Genomic DNA, 12376 nt, shown 5'->3' on the forward strand with positions numbered 1-12376 from the left:
TTTTTGATCTATAAATCTTTTAATAAAATTTGATGAATGCAATATGATAATGTCATAATACCACATAGATCTCAAGTTAGGATTTGAAATACAACCCTACACTAAAACAATCCAAATCTTAAACCCAACTATGGAACAATGAAAAGATGAACACAGGAGAGAAGTATATACAGCAGCAACACTATACACCCATTATTCATTCCAGAAGCCTCTGTTGTGGCCAACAGCCTCTATAAGCCTGCTCTGTAGTGTCTCTTTGGAGGGGTAGATGGGCAGCTGCAACAGAGAGTGACAGGTCAGCGCCTCTGGAAAATGCTGTTGGGAGGAGTTGAGAAGGGTTTGGACCCTCATCCTGATCTGGTTCATACCCAGGATGGGCACACAATCACAGCCAGTCAGGAACACTGAAGGGGCAAAGGTGGTAAAAGGGAGAGGGCAGTGAATGACAGAACAGAACGTTATTCTCAGTAGCCTACGTTATTAGTTCATCTGTTACAATGAAAATGTTCCATACTTACACAGGAACACTTTCTTTTGATCCTCTGTCAGTTCCTCAAACACCTCCCAGAATGTGACGATGTTGGGATGCCCAGCATGGTACTCTCCTTCATACACAGTGTTCTAGTTTGGAGGAAAATGCCGTCAATGAATATGGTGAAGCAATAGACACTTGACACCATTCAAACCATTTGTCTAACCAATGTATCAAAACAACATTTTAGCTAGGTTGCAGAACATGTTCACCATCAATCCCAAATCAACCCCAGGACTCTTGTTTTTAAGGCTCCATCTTGCCCTCTGATAGGCTAGGTGACATTTCTGCATATATTATATGTTTTTACTTGTCTAATGCTCTCAGATGTAGACAATTGGCTCGGGGTAGATTTGGGATTGAGCTTCAGTCATGTAGTAACAAAACATGGTTCTGACCTGTTTCAGCGTTTCCCAGTCGAAATTCTCCTTCCCCACCATCACTCCCCTCAGTTCCTCTGGCTGGAAGAACTCCACCACATCCATGTCACACACCTTGAAGAAGCCTTTCCTGAACTCTTCAAACACCACCTCTACTGACTGGTTGAAGACGTAGTTCACATAGGTGTCAACAAACTCCTTCCTGTCAAAAGAATGACAGACAGAGTCAGATATCCATTGAGTTGTAGATAGTATAGGTTGCTGCCAATTCCAGTTGATGTCAATTCAAGGAATGAGAAGCATCATTTACTTTCCATTATGATTTCTCCATTCATACAATTATATTTCAATTTGAGATGATATTGCCGAAATGGAATTGACCCCAATCCTGGTAGCTGTAGCAATGGAAAAACTTGTCATTTTGTAAACCTTGTATTTTGTCAGTAGTAAATATTGCTATAATCTTACTTGTTAGCACTTGTGACGAGTTTTCCAGGTTCTTTAGGATCAAGTTCCACCACTACGTCACCCCACATCACCTATAATAGTGAGTAATGAAAATAGTGAGGTAAATGAACAATGATAACACTGCAGACTGAGGGGATGGACAAATAGATGGGAGTGATCTGCGAGAGACATACACACTGAAATAATATAATTGATCTTATGTTCAGTAATTCATAACACTTCACTTCAATGTAGGGTCTTTTCAATGTAGGATCTTAATTTGAGCCAATTTGATACAGCTGGAAAATAATCCTGCAGCAACTGGAAATGTGAATTATGTGTATTATAATTAATGGACATTTTTTGTAGGGGTTGATAGATTTTTCATAAGGGCAAATCAAGTCTGTCATTTTAAAAAGTGTAAATTACTAACTTCAGAAGCCCTTTAAAACCTTGAATACACTACACGTTTGCATTTCTTGCTGTGTGGGAAAATTGTCAGCAACAAAAGAGTGATCAAATAAAAATCCTACATCTGTATTATGTTAGATTTTATTTGTTCATCGATCAAACTGTTTGAATGCAATACATACTGAGAAAGTCATGTCCATGTTTTCAACATCATCATCAGGGTAATCCAAGATGTACTGCAAACTCCTTCAAAAGCATTGAAAATAATATGTGACAATTATAAAATCGGCAATCAATAAATCATGATGCTTTCATAAATGAAAAACTATTCATCCACATAATGAATCATTGCTTATCCACACAGAGCAAGTGCCCTGCCCCTGAGATGCAATAAAATGCATTGAGATGCAATTTCTTAATCTGTCCTTGGTGTCCTTATAACAAATACAACTGCCTGTACTGTAATACATTACTGACTAAGGGATAACAATATATTATGGTCTGAACTTACCCAGCTTCAATGGGGCTAAACTCTCTCAGGTCCTCTAAAGAGGGCTTGATGTTCACCAGCTTCTTGAAGAAGGCCATGGGGAAGGGGAGGTGCACCATGTTGTTGTTGTACAGGGCCATCCCACACAGAACCCCAAACAGGAAATAACGCTTCTCCTCCACTCTAGGCTGTTAGTAAGGATGTGTTGGACAAGAGACAAGAAATACGCCATGAGTAAGAGTATAGGACATGCTGTTGTTAACCTGGGGAAAATGATAGCTTAATATACAGTAAAGGGAAGGTACTGTGGTTTCTACAATACAGCAGTAGGCTAGTAATTCAGTAGTAATACAGTAGTAGATCCTCTCTAGGAACATATCTTTAACAGTGTTTCACTACCAGCACATTTGAAGCTATTTGAAAGTACAATGATTATCGATATAGAAATAAAATAATGTGTTGAGGAGCAGAAAACCTCATAATCCAAGTGTAACTTCCCTAAACGTGCCTCACCATTGCAGGGAACCAGGCCAGCGTGTTGGTGTCGTTGTACATGAACATCCCAGACTCGGGAACCAACAGCTTATCAAACAAATGGAGGAAGAAGTCCCTTTTGTAGACGTCTGTCAGCTTCGCATCCTCGTCCAAATACACCTGAGAGAGGTAAGCAGTACATTTTGGCATAGCCCTTCTCTGTTCAAAACATTGTCTCATCATATTTAAAAATATGGACTTACCACAAGGGACCTCTTGAAGGTACTGTGATATGCTACACTCAGTTGATGGAAAGTGTCTTCGATGAGTGACGCTCTCCTCAGCCTCAGCTCAAAGAACGGAGCAGGAGCCGCCACGGGGAACATGTCAAAAGGCCACATGCCAGTTCTTTGGCGATTGTTAGGGGGATTCTGCAATACAGTGCAATACTAAGTCTTCAGTTAGTGCTTTTCTAGTACAAGACAGGTATTAATTTCAACCAGATTCTCCCATCAACAAGGTTAAGAAATATTGTTGGTTTCTTCAGTATTGATGGTCAACACTCCAGAGCTACTTGGAATGCAGGCGTTTTGCTCCAGCCCTGTTCTAACACACCTGATTCAGCTAATCAAGATCCTGGTGAGCAGCTGATTAGTAGAACCAGGTGTGTTAGAGCAGGGCAAGAGCAAAAGCCTGCATACACAGTCAGTTGGTCTCTAGTAGGGGGTTTAGCCACCCTGATTTATAGTATCTGCTGTATATTATAATACTATATATTGAGAAGCAAGTTTCATTACCTTTGTGAGTGCAGCGTTGATGTTAAAAACGTTTATCTTGCTCTGCAGATTCATCAAGAATGGGTAACGACAAAAGATGGCAGGTGTCTGATCCACATCCTGAAAGTGATGTAAAGGAAAACGTACAATGCATCTCAATTAAGGAGCTTCTTTGTCTAATTATGTTCATCTGCACTGATAAGAAGGAACTTTAGTAGGGGAGAAAGATTCTCCAGTAGGAAAACAACATGTTTCCTTCACTCTCTCTTTCCAGACCATTTCAGGTAGAGGAAATCTATAGCCTCTATTGAGATGCAGCCTGCTGTAGGACACTTTCTAAGACCCAAACAACAAACATTAAAACACTTGAAGACTGACAGCAACTAGCATGGTTAGCAATCAGTGACTGAGGCAAAATAACTTTTCTTACCTGCTTTGACCATAAACGCCAAAGCTTTACATCCTCCTCTAGAAATATGGGATTGAAGTGAACCTCCTCCATACAAAAGGTACTGTCTGGAACTGTCTGGGTTTCTACAGATTTCTGGTTTGCCTTTGAAACAATATAGAAAAGTAAAATACATTGATAATAAATAAACAATTATTAGCAAGTATTAGCTAAATATTTTCCATGTTTGTCAGAAAAATATTATTTCATCAGATCTCAGTTACAGTCTCATTGATTCTAAATAGGTTGCATTGAAATAACTGCCACCAGATTGGTCCTCGAAGTTGACTGGTCAAAATGGGAAAACAGCATTATAAATGGATTGACAGTACGAGCAGAGAAGCATGGACACTGACTCTGTGTAGATGGCCGAGGACCTGGAGCAGGTGTTTGATCCCAGGGTCACGAGTGCGTAGAATATGTTCACTCCTCAGAATCACCGACAGGGCCTTCTTCCACACCCCAATGTGCTTGGTCATGACAGACCGCTTCAATGAGGACCAGCAGTCACCTACAGGACATGATAACACACAGATTACTTTCTCAAACCATAGAAGTAGAATTTGCTCTACTTCACAATCATTCCAGGGGCACCCCCAATGTGCACAAGTCTTGTTTTAGCCCAGCAAACCACATTCGATTCAAATTATCAATGGTTTTGTAAATTTAGCCTAGTCGAAATCTGCCCGATAGCGAATGAACAAGGACAAAATAAGTTGTCTACAGCACAAACAGATTTACAACTACGTTATTGTTGATTAGTTGAATTTGGGGTGACACACTTTAAACATTTTAAATGGACGGCAACATTACCGAGGACCTGCAGCTTGTCGGGGTGCAGTCTGAGGATAGCAGCAGCAACGGCTTCGGTGAGATCTGTCCTTCTGTGCTGTTTGTGAAGGACCCTCAGGAGCTCAGGGAGAACCAGGTAGACCCTCAAGCCCTCCACTCCAATGGGCTCCTCATACAGGGAGGGAAGCAGTGTGTGATGGACAACAGCTTCAACCTAGTGCAATGAAAGAGGTGTGTGAATCGTCCCTCGTTCAAGATACATGTCAGAATAGGATCGATTACATATCAATTTATAAATATATTCACAAAATACCTCAGTCAAAACTTTGGCCTTTTTCGACAGCTTCCGGAATGCGCCTTGAACGAGTGAAAAATCCAGGCCAGACTGTTTTGGTGAGGTTTGGTAATGTTTGTCACAACTAATAAAAGCAAGAAATAATTGTCAATATTTATGTCATATTTAAATCAGTATTCTTTGATAATGTAATATTTCAAACATGAGACAATCATGTATTTGAACCAATATTAAATACTGTTACCTTTTATCAAGAAAGCTCCCATTTAAACATGATGCAGAAGAAAACATTTTTGTGATTTCCCTGCAATTACAAGTTTGAGTAAACTTTCAGTTCAGTATGTGACCGTACATAAACAAAATAAGGAAATAACAACAACGGTAAATTATAGTTACTTATATCATACTTACTTCTGTCCTTTTTTCCAAGACTTTGAGTCACATTCTGAGATCCATTTGTCAATGATTTCTTCATCTATAGCTTGTTGTGTCACTTTGCCCACACTTGACCAGAGATTGTTAGACCTTTTTTCAGACTCCTGGGAAGATAACAATGTGATGCAACGTATCACAGCAATGTTAAGTACAAAGGACAAACTATGTCCTGTTTTGCTAACTCATTGTTTCAAACCCGAATTGTGTCCATACCTGACCAAGAGTGCACAATGCAAAGGAATGGTTTCCTCCAGCAAAAATGTGTTCAATTTTCTGGTCATCAATCTGGTCTGAAATGTTGACAAAAATAGTTGATTATCAAGTTAATGTTATTTCATGTTTTACCTCCTGTTATCTTAGTTGAGTAATGTTATACCATATACCATATATAATGTTATACCATAAATTTATGTTTTACCTGGCAGTTGTACTGGAAGGGGCACAGACTGATCAATCTTTACTCCATTTCCCAGCTGCCCTTGTTCTCCGCACCCAAATGAGTAGATCTTATTGGAGGGCCCCACAAATGCTAATGTGTGGTGTCTAACGTGGCAAACGGACAGAGAAAACATTTCTCAAATCAACAATGAATTCTAAAAAGGTCTTATGCTAAGATGAAAATGTCCCGTGTGGCTCAGTTGGTAGAGCATGGTGTTTGCAACGCCAGGGTTGTGGGTACGATTCCCACGGGGGACCAGTACGGGGAAGAAAAAAAAAATGTATGTAATGTATGCATTCACTACTGTAAGTCGCTCTGGATAAGAGCGTCTGCTAAATGACTAAAATATAAATGTAATGAAAATAACCAAAACTGTCCTACATCAATTTTTGTTGTGTCACAACATTTTGTCAAATCCAGATCATGTCTAATAAGTGTAACCTACCTTCCACAGGCTATCTGGGTCACCTTTGACCCCCAGAGTTGCCCCACCACTCGAGGTCGTAGTTCATCTCGGAGAGAGTTGTGTCCAAGCTGTCCATAGCGGCCTGAGCCAAATGTGAACACCACACCTCCCTAGAACAAAATCAACCCAGACAGTTATCATACAGTGTTTTCCTCTACATTAATGAGGATGTTTCAATGCACATTTCCAGGGAACTAAAAACCATTTCATTTTTTTGGTTTATTTTTTATTTTAATATTATTTAACTAGTCAAGTCAGTTAAGAACAAATTCTTATTGACAATGACGGCCTACCAAAAGGTCCCCCCGTCGGGGACGGGGTCTGGGATTAAAAATATTATTTAATTAAATAAAAATATAGGACAACACACATCACGACAAGAGAGACAACACAACACTACATAAACAGAGACCTAAGACAACAACATAGCATGGCAGCAACACATGACAACACAGCATGGTAGCAGCACAACATGGTACAAACATTATTGGGCACAGACAACAGCACAAAGGGCAAGGTGGTAGAGACAACAATACATCATGCAAAGCAGCCACAACTGTCAGTAAGAGTGTCCATGATCGAGTCTTTGAATGAAGAGATAAAACTGTCCAGTTTGAGTGTTTGTTGCAGCTCGTTCCAGTCGCTGGCTGCAGCGAACATTGAGACACCAATATAAATAAACACACATAAAATGTAGACATATTGTATGGTCCAAACAACATTTAGTTCAAATGATAGGGAAAAGTGTAATTATGTCAGACAGATATACAACCTTTGTCAGAACGGAAGTATGTCCTCCTCCACATGAAATCAAAACACTCTTCTTCAGATTCAGGCAATCAACAGGAGCTGGGGCATGTCTGTCTACAGAAAATTGGGTTTGTTTTATTGTTATTATTATATATAATTTTTTATAATTATTTATTCACAACACATAACCCTCAAACACGCGACACATTGTGCTCTCATCCTGGTTAAAATAGTTTTTAGACAGAAAATGCTAATTTATGTACTTCTCTATATTTTTTCACATAAAACCACCAAAAAATGTGGTTGATAATATATAAATCAGGAGTCTCCAGCTACAGCCTGAGAGAGCTACTGAGTGGGAAGACTTTTGTTTAAACCCAACACTAACACACCTGTTTCAAATCATGTACAATTTATGCTCTTCGGTCTGGACCTTGATTATTTAAATATGTTTAACAAGAGTCAACACATATGCTATTGTGTAATGTATACTGTACCTGTTGTGTCCCCTAGTCCCAGTTGCCCGGCTGTGTTCTTGCCCCAGCCGAACACAGCTCCAGAAAGGGACAGAGCGAAGCTGTGGTCTCCCCCTGCAGTGATCTGAACCAGGGGGATCCCTGATAGAGACTTCAGGGGTGTTGGGGACATGGCGCTGGGATTGCCCCACCCCAAACCCAGCTGACCGCTGGTGTTCTGACCCCATGTGAACACCTGACCATCTGAACAGAAATCAGAAGTAAGCAACCATACAGTGAGAACATTGTACAGGATTACAGTTTTGAAAGGTTAGACTGTTTTGGTTAAGTTGCATTGTGAAACAGCGATTAGTGGTGTGTTAATGGTCATTTACCCTGTGTTAGTGAAATTGAATGCTGGTCTCCACATGCAACCTGAGTTACCTTTCGGTTAAATAGCTTCTTATCCAATGGTCTGGGGGAAAAAGAAGAAAGATAAATAAGATTAGTTGGCCCATTTCAATTAAATGACAAATTGTTTTTATACTTTAGCTATTTGAATGAGGGGGTGACCATTTCTTTGGGTAAACTACATATAAATGTATCATTATGGAATGGAACCCACCTGAGAATATTGGCTTTGTCCAAGCAGAGAACCCAGCCCTCTTCAGACAGTAGAACAGCATGAGAATCTCCACAACTCAGAGCCTGAATCGTCTCCTTACATTTCACACTCCCTAAAGCACATAAAACATATGATTGGGCAACTCAAGAAAATATATTATAAAAATTGATTGGAAAGCAGATTAGACCTACTCAGTTTCCCTGTGAATCTTCTCCCATCTTGGTCCTCTTGAATCCGTGCGACAGACACTAGTCTCCCATTATTTCTGATAAACGCGACCACACTGTTACCTGCGGACAGACCTTGAATTTTAGATTTAAGGTGTATCAAATTAACGCAACTAATATCCGTTTTTGTCGTATCTAAACCAAAGCCATTACGACTATCCTCTCCCCATGAAATCATTGTTGTGTTATATTCTTAAACAAGTCCATACAGATTCTAACACTTGAAGGAGAGCACCTGCCGATGTGTCCGACTCAATGATGGGTTTATATGATCGCAACCAACCATATGACATACAGAAAGACTAATCATCATCATTATCATCAACAAAGCAGGAAACGAAAATGAATCTTAAATTAAACTGTATTTTTAGAGGGCATAAAAGAAAACACGCCTACAAGCAAATATAAATACAGTTTCGAATAGTTACTTATGGCGCAAGGCCGAAAACGAAAGTGAACGTCTATTGACAATAACAGCCCAGTTATCTTGGAAATAGCCTACAATAAACTGACGTATTTGACACACATGATAATGCTTGAAACATTACCACCCAGTCGATACCTCCCTAGATGCATTTCAGTGGAACTGGCTGCAACGCCTACTTTATGCTCTGTCATGCATGACTGCTAAATGCATAATTTTTTTTTCTTCTTCATATTTTAAATTAATTACCAAACTTCACTTTTAAGCTCACGTTTATCATTATTATTTCAAAAAATAACTGTCAGCAGTATTTTTCGGAGGGTGCACACTGACTTAACCAGGCAAAGAGTAAAGAAAATACTAAAATTGCTTTAATTGTTGGGTTATGATACTATACATCAGTGTGGCAGTTGTACTAAAAATTAAAATGGCAATTGAACAGGTAAATAGGTATATAATAACCTATGCAGAAAGAAGGAATGGGAGTTTGAAATACTTTTACTAGTCGAATAGTAACATAGATTTTTGTCTGATATTCGGATATTTGAAATACATGTGGTTTTTAAAAACCTACGTTTTAAACCTGAACCCAGCTATGCGAGGGAAAAGATGGTACTTTACTGTTGCAGCTGTGGAAGAACAGGAAATAGAGATGGGAGCGAGCAGACGGAGGGAGAGAGAGACGCCAAGACAACTCCGCTACAGCCAACACTAGCTAGCTAACTTGCATCAGCGACGATGTTATTTATTATCATCCCATATAACAGTGTCTATATTGACTGGAGTAGCCTATTGGATTCGACAACACTTCCTGTAGCTACTCACCCCAACGCTAGGCATCGCCTTTTCATGGAATCCAATGGGCTGCTATAGGATTAGCTAGCCTAGCATGCTGACGAACAACTAACATTCATTAACAACTAGCAGTATTTCAATCTTCTCGATTTGTCAGTTGGGATAATTAGGAGTACACCGCTGTATTCCATTCCTGGATTGAGGTACTTTTCCCGAGCCATATCTCTCGCCGGCCCCGAGCAGTCTTGATCGTGTCATAGCAGCATTCTGACTAGAGAGAGAACTTAATGAAGAGTTTGAGTTGATTTATTCTTGCTCACAGATGAAACTGAAGAAATGCAGAATTTACATTACTAATCATTGCAAAACACTAATTTAAAATAGATAACACATAATACGTGACATGTATAGAATATTGAACAATTGAAAACATTACAGGACATTTTTTCATGATGGAAATGTAATATTAAAATGTGATTTAAAAAATATATATAATTTTTGGGAGAACCATTTAAGAGCTAGCGTTATTATACAGTCTGGTAGCAGTGGGTAGAGTGGCGTTTTCACAGGCGGTTCGTTTGGGCAGTTATGCAGGACAGTTGATGGCATTTTCTCAGGAGCCTGGTGGTGCAGTTACCTCTTTTTGGAGGGAGCAGGTCATTCAGTGGATGGTCAAGAGTGTGCATGTCTTTCACCAGATGCACTGCGGTCTGCTCTCGCCTGCCCTGTGGTTGGACTGCTCCAACTCTGGAGATGGTCCTCAAGGCCCTCCTCTGCACCCTGTCCAGTTGGGCCTGCTGCTTTTTACTGCATCCAACTAACATCACTCCACCGTATTCCAGACAAGGTCTAAGCAGTATAGTATAGACTGTGACCAGATCTTCAGTCGGTAGGCCAATTCTGGCATGACCATTCACAAAGTGCAGGCATTTTGAGGCCTTCCTCACTGACTGCTCCACATGTGTGTCACCACTGAAGTTAGATTCTAGATGAAAACCAAGATACTTAGTTGTTGTTACCACTGGTACTTCCTGTCCTTCTAGGATTAGTGGTGAGGGTTGTGGTCTCTAGAAATAACATGTTCGAATTTCCATGGACTTTTTCCCATTCAGGAGCATGTTGTTGGATGTGGCCCACTCTTCCAGCTGCTTTGCCTCCAAGCCCATGGACATGTCCTCTTTGATGCTGGTTAATGGTATGGCTCGGGACAGCCCTACATTGTCCAGTGTCCAGAGTGTCACTGAAGACAACTTTTCGGGTGGACATGTGAAGGAGAAACAGATATGGTGCAACCGCGCCCCCTGTGGCACACCAGAGGTGACCTCTGACCAAGGGCTAAAAGTGCCATTTGCCATCACCCTCTGCATTCTTCCTGTGGTGTAGCTGTGGAGCCAGGCTAGTAACCTTGGACACAGTTCAATGTCAGACAGATGTTGCAGGAGCTTTGCGTGATCTATTCGATCAATGGCTTTGGACATATCAGCAAGTAACACCCTCACCATTGTTGTTTTTTTGGAGTCTGTAGCTGTCAGCCAGGAGTGTGTGTGGCTTTCACAAGGGCGGTAGTAGTGCTGGACTTTGGTAGGTAGGCATACTGATTTGTGCACTCAGATAAAACTTTTGGCATTCGTTTTTTTGTTGTTGATGAAGCTCTCCTGGATTTTTCCAAGGAATGACGTCCAGTCAGATTCTGGCTAGGCTACAATACCTTCAGAAAGTATTCATATCTCTTGACTTAACATTTTGTTGTTTTACAGCCTGAATTCAAAATGTATTAAATATTTGTTTTCTCTCACCCATCTACACACAATACCCCATAATGCCATAGTGAAAATATGTTTTTAGAATTTTATTGCACATTTATTGAAAATGAAATACAAATATGTTGTATTTACATAAGTATTCACACCCCTGAGTCAATACTTTGTAGAGTCAACTTTGGCAGCGATTACAGCTGTGTGTCTGGGTAAGTCTCTAAGAGCATTTGTCCATTATTCTTTTCAAAATTCTTCAAGCTCTGTCAAATTGGTGGTTGGTCGTTGCTAGAAAACCATTTTATGGTCTTGCCATAGATTTTCAAGTAGATTTAAGTCAAAACTGTAACTCGCCCACTCAGGAAAATTCACTATCTTCTTGGTAACCAACTCAAGTGTAGATTTGGCCTTATGTTTTAGCTTAATGTCCTGCTGAAAGGTGAATTCATCTCCCAGTGTCTGGTGGAAAGCAGACTGAACCAGGTTTTCCTCTAGGATTTTGCCTTTGCTTAGCTCCATTCCGTTTCTTTTTAATCCTGAAAAACTCCCCAGTCCTTAATGATTACAAGCATACCCATAACATTAAAAGATGGATAGTGGTACGTTGTGTTGTATTGGATGTTTCCCAAACATAACTCTTTGTGTTCAGGGCAAAAATGTAATTGCTTTGCCACATTTTTTGCAGTATTACTTTAGTGCTTTGTTGAAAACAGGATCCATGTTTTGGAATATTTTTTATTCGGTACAGGCTTCTTTCTTTTCACTCTGCCAATTAGTTTAGTATTGTGGAGTAACTACAATGTTGTTGATCCATCCTCAGTTTCCTCCTATCACATCCATTAAACTATATAACTGTTTTAAAGCCTCATGCTGAAATCCCTGAGTGGTTTCCTTCCTTCTACGGCAACTGAGTTAGGAAGGACGCCTGTATCTTTGTAGTGACTGGTTGTATGGATACACC

At 40.0% G+C, this 12376-nt stretch overlaps 1 protein-coding gene across 4 annotated transcripts; it reads right to left on the bottom strand.

Annotated features, from left to right (window-relative positions):
- On the bottom strand, positions 1–8970 carry LOC106602650 (putative E3 ubiquitin-protein ligase HERC3). Of its 4 annotated transcripts, XM_082974263.1 has the most exons (24): positions 8678–8970; positions 8407–8505; positions 8216–8327; positions 7986–8065; positions 7633–7854; positions 7158–7249; positions 6365–6495; positions 5899–6023; positions 5694–5770; positions 5457–5584; positions 5290–5349; positions 5064–5169; positions 4772–4964; positions 4315–4469; positions 3941–4063; positions 3532–3630; positions 2998–3183; positions 2774–2914; positions 2282–2448; positions 1953–2016; positions 1381–1451; positions 931–1114; positions 519–621; positions 1–404 (listed from the first exon to the last, which is right to left on the bottom strand). In XM_082974263.1, the coding sequence occupies exons 1-24, from the start codon at positions 8733–8735 to the stop codon at positions 193–195; spliced, it is 2988 nt and encodes a 995-aa protein (XP_082830389.1). In that variant the 5' UTR covers positions 8736–8970; the 3' UTR covers positions 1–192. The 4 variants fall into 4 exon arrangements, with proteins under 4 accessions (XP_082830389.1, XP_082830387.1, XP_082830388.1 ...); XM_082974261.1 differs by having other exon boundaries at positions 8407–8967; XM_082974262.1 differs by having other exon boundaries at positions 2998–3165; positions 8407–8962.
- Positions 8971–12376: the final 3406 nt, after the last annotated feature.

This window comes from Salmo salar, chromosome 04 (assembly GCF_965601325.2).
Source record: "Salmo salar chromosome 04, fSalSal1, whole genome shotgun sequence".
NCBI classification, from domain to species: Eukaryota; Metazoa; Chordata; class Actinopteri; order Salmoniformes; family Salmonidae; genus Salmo; species Salmo salar.